This window comes from Elaeis guineensis, chromosome 1 (assembly GCF_000442705.2).
Source record: "Elaeis guineensis isolate ETL-2024a chromosome 1, EG11, whole genome shotgun sequence".
In the NCBI taxonomy this organism is placed as follows: Eukaryota; Viridiplantae; Streptophyta; class Magnoliopsida; order Arecales; family Arecaceae; genus Elaeis; species Elaeis guineensis.
Genome location: NC_025993.2, coordinates 162,810,163 through 162,830,578, shown reverse-complemented (window position 1 = coordinate 162,830,578; position 20,416 = coordinate 162,810,163). Strand labels below are relative to the sequence as shown.

Genomic DNA, 20,416 nt, shown 5'->3' with positions numbered 1-20,416 from the left:
GCTTTTGAGTCCATTCAGTGCCTCTGTTTCGATTTTTCATGCTATATTTTATTATGATTATTCATGAAGCACTGATTTATTTTTGGATATAATTGTGGTAGCACCATTTTTCATAGTGTGAATTTGTCTGAGCACTTTCTGATATATTGCATGCCTTAGATGGGAACATTATGTTTATTTCCCGAGCACTTTGGAACCATGTTTGTATAATGGATTTTTAGGTTATACATGGTAACCTGATTATTTTAAGATTGCAAGATGCTGAACCTCTACAATTTTTGAAACATCATTTCTTTCATCTCTTTTCACAGTCAGATATTGTTTTGTTCCAACATTTCATCCTCGTATTTAATAGCATGGCAGGTAATTAAATCTAGGCAGAAGATGTATAGGTACTGTATGCATGTTAGCTCATGTAATGGTGTACTTATCAATGGTCATCTCTCTCTCTCTCTCTCTCTCTCTCTCTCTCTCTCTCTCTCACCCCCCTCCACCGCACCCATGACCCAACCCACCCCAACCCCGCCTCCCTCCCTGCTTTGCTGCCCAGATAAAGGACCCATTGACCACTAAGCAGGTACATGGAGTCCAAAATTTTTCACTGGGCCATTTCGGCGTGCAATTCCCTTGGACCCATTGAGGTGTCAGGTTATATCTCACTCTATGTCTGAATTTTCGAATCAGTATAAAGATTTTAATGTAAGAAAATATTATTTAAACAATATAAAGATGGCATGTGTCATACGATTGTAACTTCGAGATTCTTTTCTTTTTCTTGATGAAATGGATGAATCATACTATCTTTGTATAAATGCACCCTACAAAGTCTGAAAATAAAACTACTCTAAGAAAAGGAGTATAAACAACATGTGTCCAAAGCGTATCTCCAGAATTTGCCACATATGACCCATCCAATCAGGCTCTATTTGTCTCCCAATAAATATGTGAAGCTTGAAAAAGAATCCATCTATCCATGAACATTAAAAAATATTCAATAGAGACGGTGATTGTTTATCGAAGGCGAGCGTAAGAACTATTAATACGGTGGAATCACCTTCAAGAAGGATTCGACAAGCTCTTAAGATGAGAACTACATATTTGATCCTCTTTTAAGTCTCATCAAAATTCACCTTAAGACACATCGTGGATGTGGGTTTTTATGTAATAAAAATCACTTGGGATCTAGAAGGAGAAGGGGAGGCCTAGATGTCCCTTCTTGTCTTGAGTCAATCACTTCCATATGTTTTGTAGCATGTCCGAAACGACAAACAAACTATAAAAACTTACTGGCAACGGAATAATAGAGAATCCATTTAGAAACTTATAATTATTTGCTTTTCCTGATTATATTTCAAGTAGAAACTGCGCTACCCACAAACTGCATATATGAAATTAATGGTAGGGAATAAGCAATTACGGACTTACCACTCATTTTTTGATAAATGTACTTTATACGAAAGCTGAAGAATTTTGCAGTCGCCGCATGGAACCATTAATTTCCAGAAATAACTGGTATTTCATTTAACAAAGAGTTAAAATTAAAATTAATTTTTCTTAACATACTTTCTGCTTAGGATCTCTATATAAAATTATATTAATAACTCAAAAAACTGCTAGGTGCGCTAAAATATAACTATGGACCTCTAATTAATGGGTTTTGCTACAGTATTCCAAAGGATATTTTGACCATCTTCAGACGAAGTCTCGGAGGTCGGAGGTAGGGCTGGAAGCGTCTGAAGCCCATCAAGCCGTCCCGACTTCGGGCCGGGCTTTGGGCTAGGCCCGAACAGTTCAGGCTGGATTTTGGGCTGAATTTTAGAGCTCATTTATCTTTCGGGCCGGGCTCGGATATACCTTTGGCACAGCCCGAAGTTCAGCCCATATTTTCGGCCCGAAGCCAGCCGATATTATTCCAGTCCAAAATACCAACCCGTACCCAGCCCATTAATTCATACCCGGCTCTCCCTTAAATTTTCTAAGTTTTTTTGTTAACTCTTCGACTCTTCGGTCTTCCGACTCTTCCCAAGGACCCAAATTTTTCTTTCGATGCCCTAGCCGCCAAGCATCGCTGTCTTCGTCTTCTTCATCACCGACAAGGGTATCTCGTCTTCTTGCATCACCTACAACGATGTCTCGCCGACAAGGCCATCTATGTTCGTCGAACTTTCAGGCGGTTTTCATTGTCTTCCAACTCCCATCTTTCACTAAAAAATAGAGACGGACAGTGACGCTCAGGCGGAGAGATCCCTCATCATCCTCCATCTTTTGATTTTTCTCCATCACCAACTTCAAGATTTTGTCTTCCCCATCTTCCGATTTTTCTCCATCTTTCATTTTTTATTTTTTATTTTTTCAAAGATAGGATAAGGTTCTTGGATTCTCACGTGATGTCCACGTTTAGAACTTAACTGTTGCTTGAAAATATCATCTTTTAGTTTGCATTCAGATTTTGGGCCGAGTATTCAAACTTTTTGTTTCATCTTTTAGTTTGCATTTAGACCTAGTTTTGTTGACTGTTGTTAAGAATATGAAAATGTGGTGAACTGTTTGCTAAATTAGCCGATAGAGTTGGTGGGATCAATTCACACATAGAAAAGAATTGGACCTGAAAAATTCTTAGGAAAGGTTTTAGTGGATCAGTTGGCGAGACATTGAATTAGTAAACTTTGTTGTCAGTTCGGACCGGCATGGTTAGGTTCGGACCAGGTCGATTAGGTTAAGCTGGCCCGATTGGGCCCGGGCCAGGCTCGGGCCTCATGTTTTAAAAAATTTTCGGGCCGAAGCTCGGCCTGAAGCCCAAAGAAAAATTACGGGCCGAGCTCGGGTAGAGGTGTGGCCCAGTTCCAGCCCTAGTTGGAGGGGCTGAGGTGTTGCTGGGCCCTCTTGAGATTCGATCCTGCGATCATCAGCAACCTTGCCGATCTCCTTCCAGAACCCACGCTCGAATTCTAGCCTCCTCGTCCACATCAGCCGCTTCTCGTTGAAAAATCCCCTCGACATTCGCGGCCCCATCATCGGGATTGACCGCATCTCGTTGGAAAAATCCCTTGGAATCTTGAAGCTCTTGGGGAATGCTATCATGTCGTCGCCTAAGGGATCGCGCGCCTGTCTGGGTGGCCGTGCCAATGGCCATGACAGACGTGGTGGAGGCGAAACAAGAAGTGGGCTCGGTCGCATTTCACCGAGGAGATGGGCCAATGCACTCCTATGCTTTTTCCAAAACTGTAGCGCATCCATGCGGCTTCCTTCGATTTTCTTAAAGCTCCACGTGTCAAACGAAGGCTTCTCAATGAGAAGCATCTATTTTAATACATATATATACACACACTAACATAGTGGTCGGATGATGTCCGAGCCTATTGATTTTGCAAATACAAAAGAATAACCACCACAATAATATATTTCAACATAAAGTAAACTATAAATATAATAATTTAATTTATAATTTAATTAGAGTAAATAGAAAAATAAATCAAAAATTCATGCATAGGATACAATTTAAACCTAAGCCTCCCATTCGATTAAAGGGGTTGAAGATAGAAAAAATAGAAAAAAATATGCTCCAGAAAAAATCATGAATTTAATACCATATTCACATTATCATGAGAACAAAAATTCATAAATTTAAAATTCTGTAGTCAAAAAAAAATCTTTTCGATAAAAAATTTTCAAAACCTACAAAATATCATGCTTGTACCAAAATTAAGCTCTCAAAACCTCAAGGGACCAACTTATACCGCCACACCTGGCAAAAAATCTCATAAGCTCTAGAAAAAACCCTAAATGGAATATAAATTTGAACATTAAAAATAAAAAAATCGAAGAACATTGGACATATTGTAAGTTTTGCTATATTTTTTTCAAACAGTGAACATGAAAGTGATAGATTGATCGTGGGAGATGTTCCATGAGAGTATGAATCTTTTGCTTTACTTTATTATTTATCACTTTCGATTTCTATATACTTTAAAAAAAAAAAAGAATACTTTTTATATTTTAAGATGTGCTTTTTGAAGAAAACAATAATATGATAAAGAAATTACAGGTTATTCCTTGCCTTAGTGAAAAGGCTATATATTGCCCATAATGTTAATGCACAATAAAAAGGTACAGTTATATCCATTTTTTTTTTATTTTAAATTTCTTATATATCCCTTCAACAGCTTTTTATTATAGACACTCTAAAGAAAACAGGAGAAAATAGCAAAATAAGCATCAAAACTGAAGTGATCAAAATAATCGCTGAGAAAAAAAAACCATCCATTTTATGATTCCAAGCATCACTCCTACCCAAGCTTTCAGAACACCACCTTTTATGTCACAAAGCTAATATTCGGGAAGTAAGGAAAAGGGTATATTACACCATGAGTCTCTGTCTCTCTCATTCTATGGTGGCTGGTGCAAGCTGTCATGACACACATTTGGCCCTTGAGTTGAATAGCATGAGAAAGGTCTTGTTCATGGATCTACTTTAAAAAGGTGGAACTTAGCCTAGTGCAAGCCTCACACCATAGATTTGATATCATATTCATATTATCACGAGAACAAAGAGTTCTCCTGATCAAAACTTTCCAAACCTCATAAAATATTATGCTTGAGAGGTAACTTATCATGCTTGATTTTTAATAAGGCATGTTGGGTGATTTTCAACTTTCTCAATTCAATTACTGGAGAGGTAACTTATCAAGCATGATCCTCAACAGCCTCTCACTCTCCAAACTACTGCCTATATTACCAATAAATTTATCCACAAAAAATAGCTTTTTAAAAAAAAAGACCTTCAATTCCAAAATGAACTATAAAATCCCACATTTTTCATCATCCTTCATCATTTTCTCCCCTGCTTTTCTCCCTACATTGATAGGAATTTGTAAATTCTTTCTCCTTTTTCCTCTAATAGAAGCTGGTGGACTTAGACCCTCCATTAAATTCACAAGAAAGTTGAAAAAAAAAAAGACATCCTGTAAATGTTTAAGCCAAGCATCACAAAGTTTAACGATAAAAAAATCATAATTTAATTTTTTATAGCACTGATAAACATCATTTCTACTTCATTTCACAATAAACAATATAATATGAACTTCAATGTTACATTTATTATCAGATTTGTGCACAGGATGCAATTTTTTTAAATAATATTTAATTTTATTTATCTATTTATTATATATATTCTATATATATTTTAAAAATAATTAAAATAATTAAAAATTATATTTTATATATCATGTGTATTATAAATTATTGGATAAATTTTATAAAAATCCGACGATTCTGACTCCATGAAACTCTTTCCTAAACTCATCATCAATAATATTATTCATTTGCCATCATTGCTACTAATGGCAGCAGCATTTTCGAGCTCGAGATAAAAAAAAATATATCAATATTATATTTTTTAAATTAATTGATAATATATTTATACTTTTTAAATTTTTATATATAAGCATCATCTCGGCTCTGGTTCAATTGAAACTTCTAAATAGAAAATAGATAAAGTACGGAGCACCCTCTTCAATCACACAATCCAAACCCCCTCCTCTCCACATACTTCTATTAGACTGCACTGATGCAATTTTTTTTAAAAAAATATTTTATTTTATTAATATATTAATAATGAAAATATATGGAAAACCTAATTCAAATTATGGTGGAAGCAGTGACAACCTTGCGCACGTATATCAACAATGGTGGAGAGTCTCATCTTCCAAGAGGGCTTCACATACTTCCTCCTTTGTCACATTCAGTGCCTTCAACAGAATCGCAATGTCCTGAGACTTCTTTGGATCAGGGAAGGGCTCATTGACGGAACAAACTACCACCCCATCATTTCCTTCGAAGCCGTGTTAGTTGTGTTGCACGCAAACAATGTCTCAATTATCTCCTCATTTAACCTGTCAGCCAATCATTCCTCAAAATCAATAAAAGCACTAGAAAAAATTTCAGCTCGGTAAAAATTTTAAGTTGGCAGTCTTACTGGAATGAACTTGACCTCAACTGATCCCACACCATTGCTCGATCAGAACTGGCCCGGACCATATCCCAATGCAATGGCTTCAACTTTGGGCACAGATTATGCTGACCTTCTCCATACCATTCGATTTCTCCGGCGGTTGGCATCTCCTTCACGCTTACCATCCTCTGCTTCTTCCTAACCACAGGCGAAGAAGTGCTGGTTCCAGACCCGGATCTGAAGATCGGGGGAGATCTTGATGGCGGCATGGGGCGACGGGAAGACGTGGAGGCGATCGAGGCGGAGGTGGGCGACCTGGATATTGGGGTCGTAGGGCCAGAAGAAGAAGATGACGGAGACGATGAGAATGGAGGAGATGAAGAGGGAAGAGGTGGAGAGGAAGGAGCCGCAGCGGCGGTAGGGGCCGCGGCGGCGCCGGCTCCAAAAACACAAAAAGAAAAAAACCTTTGGAACTTTTTCGCCATTGTTTCGTCCGTCAGTTCTTCCGGCGCTTCATAAACATAAAAAAAGTAATCTTCTGAGAAAGGTCTTACTGTTAAATTTTTTCCGTCTTTCTATGTTTTCGTTGATTTTTCCCCCGTTATTTCTCAAATTTTTCCATCCTTAGGAGTCAGCAACTGGGTGACAGGCTTGGAGCGGCCGAATAGGGAAGCCAAGATGATGGCTTGCAGCGAGAGGCGGAAACGAAAACAAGATCATCACTTGAGGGAGGGAATGGCTGGTCCTTCGGCGACCAGGATTTGGCGACCAGAGCAAATCCTCAATCAGGAGAAGAATGAAGAGATACGGTGCGGAAAAAAAAAAAAAAAAAAAAAAAAAAAAAAGGGGATACGACTCGAGAGGGATTCGAAGAAAGAAAAGAGATACAGTGCCGAAAAAAAAAAAAAAAAAAAACGCTGTTGAGGAGATTATTCTATAATTTTACGTGTCAAAATAATAATAGATAGATTTGTCGAACGTATCCGCTGATGAGCGCAACCATAACAACTGAGGCCCTATGGGTAATAAAATATTGCGCTAGGGCCTGGGGCTTTATATCGCCGCTATCAGGTCGACCAAAAAACATCACCCACGGCCCTTCGTCCTTTAATTCCGCCCAAATCCCTATGAACCTCCCGCCCTCACGCCTCCCCACCGACCTCCTCCTATCTCTCCCTACCTCCTTACCTCTCTTTCTCTTCCTCTCCTTACCTCCTTACCTCTCTCTCTCTCTCTCTCTCTCTCTCTCTCTCTCTCTCTGTGAGGGATCCCAAGATTCAGCCAGAGGATCGAATCCTGTGGCCCGGCTTCTTTGAACTCTAGGGTTTTCTCGATTCTGCTCTTCCTCCTCTGTCTCAATTATTCTTCTTAGTCGACGACTCTGGGAGATCCGAGGTATGCGAAAATAGGACCTTGAGGAAATTACTCAGTCGATCTTTTTCGATTTTGCTGTTTTTTCTCTAGCCTCCCAATCTAAGGATTCGGGATTATTACGAGAATATCTTCTGCTTTTTTTCCGAACGGCGAGCGGATTAGGCTTTCTATTGGGAATTTTATACGTCGTTGATTTTTCGAAAAAAAATTATTTTATTATTGCCCTTCAATTGGGGTCTGATCGGGTTGTTTCTTTCCTTTGTATGGATTGGGTTTGTTAGGTACCAAGATGGTTCGGGTTTTGTTGTTTGTAAACCTCGTCTAATTAGAGCCCTCTTTTGATCGGCTTCTTTCTTTTTTATATTTGCATGGTTGTATTTCTAGATTGATCGAGAGGGTTAGGTTTTTTATTTTTTCCTTCTTTAGTGCTCTTCTAATCCGATCTCAAAGAATGCAGCTTTTTTTCATTCCCAAATATAGCCGATTTCTATTGCCTGCACCACGAGAAACCGACCATGGGGAAAGGATTTGGATCTGACCTCTTTGTAAACGATGGTTCTTTTATGGAAAAGTTTAAGCAACTCCAGCAAGAAAAGCAAGAAAGCGCGAAGCCTAAATCTCCGGCTGGCTCTTCTGTTGGTGTGAAGCCAGCCGTTCTGGTGCACAAGAGGCCATTAGATATGAAGACGAAGACTAATCCCCCTGTATCTGGTGGAAAGCTTGCCTTCAGCTTAAAACATAAGTCCAAGATTGCAGCGGCCCCTGTAAAATTTGTTGCTGATGAAGAGGAGGAACGAGAGGATGTAGAGGCTGGATCAATTGACGATCGAGCAAAGCGGCAGAAATTCAGTCAAGATGATGCCTCTAAGCCATCGTCACGTCAGGGGGATGTTGGTAATTGCTCGTTTTCTTGTCTGGTATATGCTGCAATTGTGGGTTAGGAAAGCTTTAATATTTTTCGACTATTGCTATTTTTCAGTAATTGCTGGTTGTCCTCTTTCTCCTAAATAATGAAATATTAGAATATTTTGCTTTATTATATGCTAAACTCCCATTCGTAAATCGAAGCTGATTCACAAAACATGCCTAGACATTAGAAGAGATATGGGAACTTTTGTACAAAAAGAATGAAACTTGTTCTTTTATTTATCTTCAATTTGATGAAAAATTATTTCCTATTACTTTCTATTTTTGCATGCCTGCATGGATGTGCTTATGAATGTAAATGGTTGACTTGGCTGATTCATTAACTTTTTTCTATTGCTATTTTTGAGTTTTTCTTTTCTTTTGGGCGGTGGAGTGGGGGGGCGGGTGGGCGTTGGGGTTGGACTAGGCCTTTTCAAATATTTCTTTTCCCATCTGTTTTTTATGTGTAAATGATTCTGCTTCAATTGGCATACTATAATTTATATTGTTTTATTTGTTGAGTCTTTGTGATGATGTTATAGGGAAATATGCATTACAAGCTTGTTCGTCCCTCCCTCCCTCCCTCTCTCTCCCTCTCTCTCTCTCACACACACACACACACACACACTTTGAACTTGATATGACCGTTAAGTGGATTTTGTGGGCGGCTGACCTTCCAAGTTACCTATTTCAGAGAGTTTGTATTGGAGACTAGGCCAGTGCTTTATCCTTTTTATATATGATGATTGTTATATAACGTTTTCTAAGATATTAGTTATGACTGTTTGCATTCTTTTTAATAGCCATTCATGTTGAATGATGCATGGCATTGCTGACAGAATTTCTTCTGAAATGCTCTTAAATGTTTGCACTAAAATCAAATCGAATAAATTATTCCTGTGAAAATTAATTCTCTGTCTACATATTCTATCTGATTATTTGTTACATTTATGGTTAACATCCATCATTTTCGACTGTAATACCTTAGAATTTGGTGCTTGCATAGTTTTTTGCAACTGAATATAGTTTTCACTACATGAGTTATACGCCTGCAGTATTTTCTTCGAGAAATTGTAGGTGATTTAGCGAAGGAGCTGGTATTACCATTTTCTCCCATCAAATTAACCATTTTTTCTTAAGATTTAATAAATCTAATAGTCACCTGCTAGCATTTGTCAAGGAAGAAAGCTGAAATGTTTTAGTATACTGACTGAAAAGCACTGGAAAATGCGTAGGGGGCCAACTTTCCTGTTCTACCTCTTCATTCTTTTCCTTCTCAAGTTTAGTAAGCACTCTTTAAATTTCAGATAGTTAGTGTAATTAAGACACCCTTTAGTCTACCACCGGGGTTGTCTGTTTCTCATGATGACCCACCAAGAATGGCTGGTGTGCTGAAAAAAATTGCAAGAGCCTTAATCCTTCTGGTTTTTGTCTTTTATGTAATCTATAGTTGCCAAATTCAGATGGCTCTTTCTTATATAATTCAGCAATGTTGCTGATTTTATCCTACCCTTACTATTAGGTTCATATCTTGTATATTCTCTAGAAGAAGCCAAAATGTCTGATGTTTACTGAAAATGGGAGGGAGCTGTTCTGATAAGGGAAACCATCTTGAACCATCTGATTTGGGGCATATTGGGATGGTTATCAGTGCAGGAGGGGAAAGGGAGAAGGAAAGAGAGAAGAGAGAGAGAAGGGGGGAGGGAGTAGGGTGGCAATTTATGATCTAACTTGTCAACCCGACCCATGAACGACTTGCTTTAAGCTGGTTTAGGTTTGACATAAATGGGTTTGGGTTATAAACGGGTCAACCTGTCTTATCTGTTTATTATATGGGTTGGATTTTGGTTTAGATCTTTGATCCATTTAACTTGTTTAGATCCATTTAATAATTGGGTTGGGTCATAATCTGACCAAATTATTAAACTTGCTTAACCTATTTTTTCCTATCTAACTTGATTTGCTTAATCTATTTAACCTATTTAAATTCATTTAATCTGTTAGATCCATTTAACTTGACAAGTTTGATAAACAAGTTATGTGGGTTGGGTTGGGTTACCTTTTTCATAAACAAATCGGGTTATCTGAATTTTTGACCTGTTTACAGGTCGAGTCAGGTTGAATAATTTTTGATCTGACCCGTATCTGACTCAACCTAACTTGATTACCACCCTTAGGAGGGAGGGAGGAAGAGGGAGGGTGGCAGACAGCAAGGAGGTTGCTGATTTCACTTAAAATTTTCAAAATTAAAAAAGGGCCCCTTCTAGGACGTCGTTTTTTTGAATGATAGAGGAACCGAAGGCCGAGCCCTTCTTTCGCCGCTTTGTGTGGCTCCCCGGCCATCCATCAGCCTTGGTGAGACGTTTGCCACCCTCCCCCTCCCCCTTCCCCTCCCCCCATCTCTCTTTTCCTCTCTCCCATTCTTCCCCCCCCACCCTTTCTGCTATGTCGGGATGCGCTCCATCAGCCTCTGTCGGTCTTTTCCCTCCCATTCTCCCTCTCTACCAGTCTCCCATTCTCCCTCCCTTGCCTTCTCTGTTGTGTCATTTTGGAGCCAGCATGGAATGGCATGGGGTATATCGAATTATGCCGCCAGACAACCGGTTTGAGCCCTGGTACTGACACAGTGATCCTTGAGCTTTGATGCTTGACATGTTCGCATGCATATTCAGAGTTATTGCGGTAATTGAGAACAAGATTTTTCAGCATCGGGACTTGCATTCCTTGCTCCATTGCACTAGAAGAGTTTTTATCACATGTAAGATTTGTGCCAGGTGTTCTTGAAGGTTATTGTCTCATGAATGCAGCTTGTATCTTAAATATCTATCGACCTTGGTGGAAAGAGATGTTGATTGACAGAATTGGAAAAATATGGCACGGCTGCTACAACAGTAGTTTGATTCCCTTGTTCATGGTCTTGGTATTAATGGGTTATTTAAGTGACATGCAGCACCATCTCCCCCAAGTGATCCTGCAGTGAGGAAAGTTGCTGACAAATTAGCAAGTTTTGTCGCAAAAAATGGTAGGCAGTTTGAGCACATCACGCGCCAAAGAAATCCTGGAGATACTCCTTTCAAGTATGTATGCTTTCTTACTATGTCTATGCAGATATGATAAATTGTTTCCCTATAAAGCTTATTTTTGCAGCAGATCTGATGTCTCTGCATGGTAGATTTTTAACTCTGTTGTTACAGAATTCCACTTTAAAATTGATGCTTGTATATTTTACTATTAGTCTTGCATTATATATGATTAATATTCAGCAGCAATGTAAATTATTACTTTGTTTTATAAAAAAGGAACATTTACAGACTTGCAGTATTCCTTTTTGCACCTCATTCTGTAAAGATGTGTAAATAAAGTGGATAAAGGTTTTTCATTTTTATGCATTTGCTGTTCCTTTTTACCTGTTTGATTTGTTGTACCTTTAACCTGTTTGATTTGCTGTAAGTGGGCTGAGTGGGGACCGACTTCACTGAAGTGACTTTGGCTCCTTACCAGCTGAAGTCGCTGCATTCAGGAGATCCTCGAGCTCAATTTCATTTGGAGTGGGAATTCAACCACCACTTCAGGCAACCAATTGCCCCAAAGTAACTTTGAGGTGCTCACTCATGAGCAACCAAACATGCCTTTATGGCCTATGCTAACTTCTGTATGCATGTCTGTCTGTCTGTTTGGTTGTCTCTGGGGAGTGGAATAAAACCTGCCATGTTGATACGATATTAACCAAAGGCTTTAAGGATAGTGCTAGTTTTTTTAGGGTAAAGCTTGATTTGATTGCTAGGAAATGAGTAAATTTGATGATGGGAATTTGTTGAGATGGTATGGAGCAAAATAATCAAATAATTTCCAATTTTGGTAATGCATGAGTATTTCTTACGTAAGAGTCCCTATCTGGTGAGGCTGTGAATATAAACTGGTGTATAATAAGTTTCATGTTTTGATAGCTTGATGGTTAGTCGTCGAACATTCTTAAACTTTGTTTGGACCATTGGTAAACCACTCAGCACTGGTAATGAGTCTTTACTAGCATTAGTTAATACGGCACCTTATAACAGTACCTGAGTCATTGTTCTATATTGCAGAGAAAGGGTAAGCTATATAAAGTAAAGGTTTATGCTTTCATAAATTGGTCTCTTTATTTTCTATTTTGAAGCTTCGTTTGATAATTATCTGTTAATGTTATTTCTTGTCGGTGACACAAATCAAGATAGTGGCATGCTAAGCTAGTATACTCTTTGTATCATTCTAGCATCAGGCTGGCAAGATGATTGATACAATGCTTGATGCCTGTTTGGTAATGTATGCAAATGACTGGAGGGCATCACAAGAGATGGATTTGTGTGGAAAAGTCTTAATTATTGGATAATTTAGTTTACATGATTTGGCAGAATAAAATCCTTGGCAAGAATGAATAGTAGTGATAAAGAAATGTTGAGTCTGATGTAAATGTACAATGAGCTTTATTTTGTAGTTTTGGATGGTTGAACCTTGTTGTGACACATTATTTTGGAAGTTGGAGAACTTTGGAAATTTGATATGTGATTTGGGGTTGGAATTTGAGTACATGTTGTGTGATTTTTTAGTTACTTCAGAATTTAGTGAGACTGGGTTAAGTGGAACAACTTTGGCGCAGAAATGGTGGGGCAAATTGGAGTAAACCTATCCTAGCATTTTAGTGGAGTAGTTGTATTCAAGTTTATCAATGCCAAGTGGATTGAGGAAAAGTCAAATGTGAGTTTTTCTGAAATCCCCTTGTTGCTGCTCCTTTAACCTCCTTTATAGTGGAGCAAAGATTGTTATTTAGTGGGGTGAGCTGAGCTGGCATTAACTGGTTTACTCTGTTTGTTCTGCATTATTCTTAAACTAAGGATGGACTAGAGAGTATATAATACAAAGAACCTGCATTTTCTTTTTCTATTATAACTTGAATTATGCATCCTTGTTAAATAGGCTTACCCTATTGATTATGGTATCACATGTATCTAGGAGAACAGGAAGCTGAGATTCTTAAAGATTAAAGAAAAAGCCATGCATAGTGCCACATGATATCCAATTCTCCCAGGAGTCCTGATTTCATGCATGCTCGTGCTTATTTATCAAAAAATCTGCTCTAGTTTTGCTATGCTCAGGAATGGAGACAGGATTTTTCCTGGGGGATAATAACATGTAAACAAAGTCTACTAAACAAATCAAAACTTTATTGTTTAGAAAATGTATTATATATAGAATTTGTGCATTACTATCATAAAAGATGCTATATCATACATTCCATTGTTATTTAGATTCAAGAATTTGGATAACAAAAATTGTAGTTTCTGACTATCATATCCCAATTATAATGAAACATTTTGATATATGTTGATGTGTGTACAGGAAGTTCAATTTTTCATACAACAAAGGCAAGTGAAATTAAGCTAGAAGAATAGATAAAGGGGTGCATTGAGAGAATAATTCTAAGAGATGACGAGCATGACTAGTTGTTTTTGATGAGGAGAAGATATGTCTTGTTCCCCTTTGTCCATGGTACCACTTGATTCTATGTGCAACATAGCCTCTTTATCCACCTCCCCCGCCGCCCCCCCCCCCTTCTCTTTCTTTCTCTTTCTCTGTGAACGCTAATCTATGTACAATGTACTTAATATTAACCTAATATTTATATATTCATGTCAAGCTGAGGAAAGAAAGATATAACGACGAGACACTTTCTATCTATTTGTTCGTTACTGCCATGATGCCACCTTTCTTCTATCTCTTTCTTATTAGTAGCTTCAAACCCTCTTCTCCTCCTTCCTTTCTAACAGCCATGCCCATTGCCTCCCTTATTTAACTTTCCATCTTAATTACCATGAAATATTTTCCTCTCTCTATACTTTGTTTGCCTCTCTTTTTTATATTCGAGGAACCTGATAAAAGAGTCCTAATTGCTGAAGAGGTGGACTTGAACATCATATGTTGGTGACACACTTGATGAGAATCACAAAGAGGGGCCACACATGAACTTTTAAGAGATTTTCCAAGCTTGGGGAGCTGTCCCTGTGTACGCCTTATTCATAGAATTCAAACTTTGTAAAGGTGATATGTTGGCATTGGCATTTGCTCCAGATTTGCAAGTTGATCTGAAGGGCTTTGGATTTCATATGCAATATGATAGAATGATCTTGGGAATAGGTTTTAGGGTTACAATGTGCTTGATCAGCTGAAACTGTGCCTTGACAAGTTGGGGGCACTCTGAAGAAGAAAATGTTAAGTTGCAGAGAGCTAACAGATTTAAGATGCTATGGGAGAATAGCTTTTATGTAGCATATAGAGGTTTGACTTCAGGTTTGTTTTGGCAAAATACTGATCATGAACGGAAGGAAGAATCTTTGGGTTTAAATCCAGAAAATATGTTATATTGTAGCAAACCTTAAATGAGTTGGCAGAAAGTGCCATCAGATAATCTGATATCATGATTATTCAGGATCTGCTCATTATTGAGAACTTGCTGCAAATGCTTCACCTTTGACATGATTCTACTCAAAAATACTATCTTATCACTTCCATGCCCAGTGATTAATGCTTATTTGTGTGTATATGGACACAAGCAAGGATTTATCCTAGTCCTATACATCTGAAGCAGCACATGATGTGGGTCCTTTTTTCAGGAGGAGCCAGTTGTGGATAAAAGTTGGATTTGGGGCTGCCTTACCTGTTTTATATAGTAGTTCTAAGAGCATTTGTTCTTGCACAAGAATTGGATTTGGGGCTGCCCTGCCTGATTCTATAATAATTCTATGAACTGTTTATGCATAACTTGGTCTTCTTGAGAGCTTTTTCATTTGCCTTTATGCTATTTTAGAGCTACAGATTGACCAAATCTTTGCTAGTAGACCATTTAAAATAAACATGATGCTTAGTGGCCAAGACATTCTGTGTAAGACAGTTTTTTATATCCTCTGGAATATGGATTTTCATTTTTTATCTAGTATATTACCGATTTTATATTGACATTTTGTGCTTTGCAGATTTTTGTTTGATTCAAGCTGTCCAGATTATAGATACTATGAGTATCGGCTTCTTGAGGAGGAAAGGGCACTTGCACAGTCAAAGGACTCTCAGGCATCACAAGCTGGTTAGCTTAGCGCATGCCTGACTTCATCTTTTCCAAATACTGAGTAGCTTATTCGATTTGAAGACTGAAGAAAGGAATTTTCTGGCCTGAATGCAATATGATATATTTAGGTGGTAGTTTCAGTAATTTTGAAGTTATAACCTTTTCTTTGTGGCAGCTAATGCAAGTGCTTCAACTTCTAGAACATCAAGTGGTTCTCAAAGGAGCAACTCCCAACAACATTCTAATTACCAAACTCCTGCTTCGGCATTATATGGGACTTATGAGGAACCTGCATCTGCAGGAAGAGCCTCTCCTAATGGTATGCCCCTTCAATTTCTTTTATTTGATTAGCTGTTTTAAGTGACATCCTTGAGTAAACCTATTACATTTAAGATTTCACTTTGTGCTAGTTGTAATGTAGTTTTCATGAATTAGCTGCCTTTGGCTTTGGCATTTTCCTTGCAAGTTCAATGTTGGTGGCATTTTCAGAGGCACTTATAAAAATGTTCTTGCTCTATGATATCCTCAATGCTTATTGATTGAACAGCGTCAAAGCTGATACTGTTCTTCTGTTGAATGTCTGCCATGTTGGCATGTGCTGGTTGAGATATAGAGGTGCTTAAATATCTTTTTTGTGTTATCAGTATTAATGACCATTGGAGATTTTTTTTTTTGCTTTTGGAAAATTAAACATAATTGGTTGATTTTCCTTTGTGAGATTAAACATAATAGGTGTTTCTTAGCAGGAATGTTGTTTGACTTTTTTTTTTTTTTTGGCATGATTATAAAATCGCATCATGATTAGCTGTCTCGCTACAAGATCTAATTTCCATATTTGTTTCTTTATTGCATCATTCCCCATTGATTAGTTTATACCATTTGTTGAAATAAAAGATGATTGAAAGATGCAATTTATGATGCTCTTGGAAAGTTTTGATCTTTTTTTTTTCTTTTTTTTGACTAAATGACTTGTCATAAGCTTTGTCAGTTGCACCAAACTTGGATCAGATTGAAAATTTGGGAATCCGGAATTGGACAGTAATATTTTTCTCACCTAGCTGCCTGCAGTTGTGTATCAGAGCTCGGCGGTCTGAAATCTGTTCTTGACGTGGCTAACCATGAGGAAGAACACTTTTTTTCTTAAAAAAAAAAGATTTATGTGTTGATTTCTAGTGAACATGCATCTCAGATCCTGGAGGACAGCAATTGTGATACAGTAGTAGGTCGAGCATGCTCCGCCTTTTTCCTTTAGATGCTGGCATCTTTTTCTTTTTCTGATATTTAATTTGCAGTGGAGTTTTACTCAGTTTTTATTATATTGTAATGGGGTTTATGCACGAGGATAAATTTCTTTATTGATAGTTCTGTCATGCTCAGGTGGTTGATGATTGGTTAGTGTTGTCAAAATCCAAGGGTTTGATGGAAGGATAAAATTGGACTATATGATATGAAAATGAAGTTAGGAGGGTTGGATAATATTTGCCATGTCCCCATGCGGACACGATATGATGTATGTCGTATGCGTAGGCATGGCTCTTCCTGAGTTAATTGATTCAGGGTCTGTGGCACCCCTCTCTCATGCTTGTTGATGAAGGAACAAGGGAGAGGAGAGATCTAGGGCATGCCTGCTTTTCTGCATTCAACACCTCCTCCTAAAGCCATGGCAATAGTTCCAATGAGGGGTCAAGGGTGGCAGGAACCTTTATTCGAGTGTTTGGTGTGGTTTTGGGGATGTGGTGACCAGAGAGTGAGAGAGAGAGAGAGAGAGGGCTGTGATTACTGTTCTGATAGGATAGGTGATGTCAAATAAGGATCTAGCCAAAAGGTCTGCCAATATTGGGCCCACCGCCAATATAGGTCCAAACCAAAAAATTTTGTAGTTAATATGGGCCCAAACGCAATATAGCCCCAAAAAGCTGTTGCTCAGATATGGTCTAAATATGTCGAAGCCTGCATAACTTAAGGCTCAAAATGGTTTTAAATAGCTTGCAACATATAGAGAGAGTAAAGTGATTGTGTGGGCACAATGGTGAAGCCGGTCTTGATCGGACGATAGGGGCTCTACATTGATGATGATCGATGCTGTTGGATGTGATCTACTATCTCTAAATTGCTTACTATTAGAAAATTATATGATTTGGAGATATCTAGTCTATGCATCTAATAGTTAAGAAACCTGCATTGTTTCATGTTATTTGAACTATCAATTTTTGACAAATCGATGCGTAAGCTGAGAGTTTCTATCAGATGATCTTTTGTCTGAAAGCAGTTTAGAGATAATGGATTGCATTCAATGGGTCAGATCATTGATGCCGGTCCACCATCGCCTGATAGGACCGGCCTCACTAGTGCTATGGGACACTTGTTCATGTTTCATTTTCAGGTAACACTGGTCCTCATATTTTTGAGACGGGGTGGGGAGCCAATGACATATTCCCTATATTCCACAAAAACAAATTATACTGATTAATAATTCTAGTTTCAAAAGATGATTTCTGTGCTCGTTATGCAAGTTGTTAAGCTGTATGCAGCTTTTCCTACTCATCCTTGAGATGGATATGGAAGTTTTAATGACTGATTGACCTGATCTTGTTGAATTATATAGTTTTAGAAACTAAATAACCTCTCCAAATGGTTGCGATATGTGGATTGGAACAAAAATTGCTAGCATAATGTATATCACGATTGTTTTAACAAGTTCAACCTTCCTTGATATTGTCTTCTGAATCTAAATTGGAATGGATGCATTCGCTTACAGGTGATTGCAGTGGACCTCCAGGTGCAGATCCTATAGCAATGATGGAATATTACATGAAGAAAGCTGCACGAGAAGAACAAAAGAGGCAACCTAAGCAGTCAAAAGATGAAATGCCACCACCTGCCTCTCTTCAAGGTCTTACTTTCTCAGCATTTTTTTTTTTTTTGAAAATTCTCTGTTATATTCTATTAATTGATTGAGGGGTCACATGGTATCAAAAGGACTATAAGTTGTGGTGGAGTTCGAAACTTAAAAGTCCTATGATAAAGCTACCTCCAGTTCTTTTTCTGATTTATGATAAAGCTACATAATTCACAAATAGCTGCAAGCAAAGGGCACTGATATTACTTGGAGCTTTTGAGCCTTCTAATTTTCTTTTCTTTGTGGTTTTGCAGCTTCTGTCAAGAAGGGCCATCACATGGGTGATTACATTCCACCAGAAGAGCTGGAGAAGTTTCTGGCTGCTTGCAATGATGCTGCTGCACAGAAAGCAGCTAGAGAGGCTGCAGGGAAGGCTAAAATCCAGGCTGACAATATTGGACACAAGCTTTTATCTAAAATGGGCTGGAAAGAAGGTATAATATCAATGATTGCCTTCTTAACTTCAAACTATTGCTGAATAAATTTTGCCTTTTCCACTCATGGAGGCTAGACCTTGAAAGTCTGGTTGCTTTTATGTCTCTCTCAGTGTAGCCTGATCTACTTCCAAGATTACCTTGGGTTATAGTTCTCTCCTTATGGTGACCATCTCTTTATTGAATCACCCATGTCTCACAAAACTGCAGTTGATTAATCACTTTTATTTTGCTGAGCAATGATCTACTTAAAATTACAATGTTCCTGTTGAGCTCGGTGATAATTTGTTGTGCTCAAGGAAGTTTTTCTTCTGCATCATTTTCCCCTGCAGGAAGCTATTTGAACAGTCTTCTCTAGTTTTCAACAGTAAACTGACATCTTTTTGTATCATCACATTGTCTGACAATTTTTTGTTGGATATAACCTATGTTTTACTTGCAGGTGAGGGTCTTGGCAGCGATAAGAGTGGTCGTGCATATCCTGTGATGGCAGGAAATGTCAAGTTGGATAACTTGGGTGTTGGTGCACATCAACCTGGTGAGGTCACGCCAGATGATGACATCTATGAGCAGTACAAGAAGAGGATGATGCTTGGTTACCGTTATAGACCAAACCCACTGGTAAAGCTCCATTTCATTTCACTGTTTGTTATCACCTGTGACAACCACTAAACTTATAGGATATAATATCTGACCATTTGGTCTATTCTTATGCAGAACAATCCCCGGAAAGCATATTACTAAGGAGAACACCTGTGGCCTGGTCAAGTTGTAAGTCAGCCATCGTTGTATGCTTTTAAAGTAAGCCTCTAGTGGAGTGATAGTTATGAACTTTTAAGCTATAATTCACCCATCGTTGTATGCTTTCCAAGGTAGCTTTTATCAATGGAGTGATAATTATGAACTTTCATGATAGATACCAATGGAAAAAAATTATTTAAATATGAGGCAACATTCTTAAACTGTATGTATATTAGTGGTCTCTTTTAGTGGATTTGGTCTCGACGGGATTGTGATTCTTATGCTTGATCTTTTCATCTTGCAGGAAAAATTGTGGGTCTGTGAATTTTCCAATATTCGTTGGAAGAAAATTAGGAGTTAACAGGATTGTTGAGATATTGTGATTAATCAGAGTTTATGTTGTGTACCGGGGACGCATTGGTTTCAAACTAGCAGAAAGGGAAAACATATAACTCATTTAATCTGATTTGTTTTGTCCTTTTTTCCTAAAATTTGACATGTTTTAGCATGCATAACTTCAAATTTGTCGAAGTCCTTTAAATTCTTTTCATCTATTTTTCTATCAGTAGGAATGCTTGTTTGTAAAAGTTTGAGTTCGATCCTAGAGTATTTTGAGGGGGTGTTTGATTGGGGTAATTAAGGTTTAGAATAGAAATCGGAATGGATGACTCTCGTTCCAAGTGTTTGGTTGGAAGGTATTTTATTTTGATTTTCATATCAGTAGAGAATGAGAATGATCTATTCCTTTCGTAGTCAAATTCAGATCACCTTGAAGGAATTAAAATTTCATTTCAGTAGAATGAGATTAAAAAAAAAAAATTATCGACTATCGGGTGTGGGATGTGGTGTGGAGTGTCGTAGTCAGAGGGAATGAAAGAGGGAGAGCTTGGGAAGGAGGTTGGAGAGGACGTGGTGGTGAGATAGAGGGGCGGTAGCAGGCGAAGCGGCGGAGTTGGAAGATGGAGAGGTTGGTGGGTGGCTGAGGAAGTCAAAGACGGCATCGGGCTTCATCGGAG

At 38.2% G+C, this 20,416-nt stretch overlaps 1 protein-coding gene across 8 annotated transcripts; it reads left to right on the top strand.

Annotated features, from left to right (window-relative positions):
* The first annotated feature begins 6,896 nt into the window (after positions 1–6,896).
* Positions 6,897–19,891, top strand: LOC105039472 (SURP and G-patch domain-containing protein 1-like protein). 8 transcript variants are annotated; one of them, XR_002163996.3, is made up of 10 exons: positions 6,897–8,218; positions 11,181–11,307; positions 15,238–15,344; positions 15,502–15,645; positions 18,085–18,219; positions 18,480–18,659; positions 19,102–19,280; positions 19,377–19,430; positions 19,536–19,607; positions 19,705–19,891. XR_002163996.3 is itself a non-coding variant. In XM_019848410.3 (9 exons), the coding sequence occupies exons 1-8, from the start codon at positions 7,840–7,842 to the stop codon at positions 19,401–19,403; spliced, it is 1,278 nt and encodes a 425-aa protein (XP_019703969.1). In that variant the 5' UTR covers positions 6,898–7,839; the 3' UTR covers positions 19,404–19,430; positions 19,705–19,891. The 8 variants fall into 8 exon arrangements, 1 of the variants encoding a protein (XP_019703969.1); XR_002163998.3 differs by having other exon boundaries at positions 6,898–7,345; positions 7,805–8,218; positions 19,377–19,607; XR_002163995.3 differs by having other exon boundaries at positions 6,898–8,218; positions 19,532–19,607.
* The last annotated feature ends 525 nt before the right edge of the window (positions 19,892–20,416 follow it).

Coding starts and splice junctions, on each gene's coding strand:
- LOC105039472 (XM_019848410.3), top strand. CDS start 7,840: ATGGGGAAAGGATTTGGATCTGACCTCTTTGTAAACGATGGTTCTTTT. Junction 15,345..15,501: donor CTCTCAGGCATCACAAGCTG/GTTAGCTTAGCG, acceptor TCTTTGTGGCAG/CTAATGCAAGTGCTTCAACT. Junction 18,660..19,101: donor TAAAATGGGCTGGAAAGAAG/GTATAATATCAA, acceptor TTTTACTTGCAG/GTGAGGGTCTTGGCAGCGAT.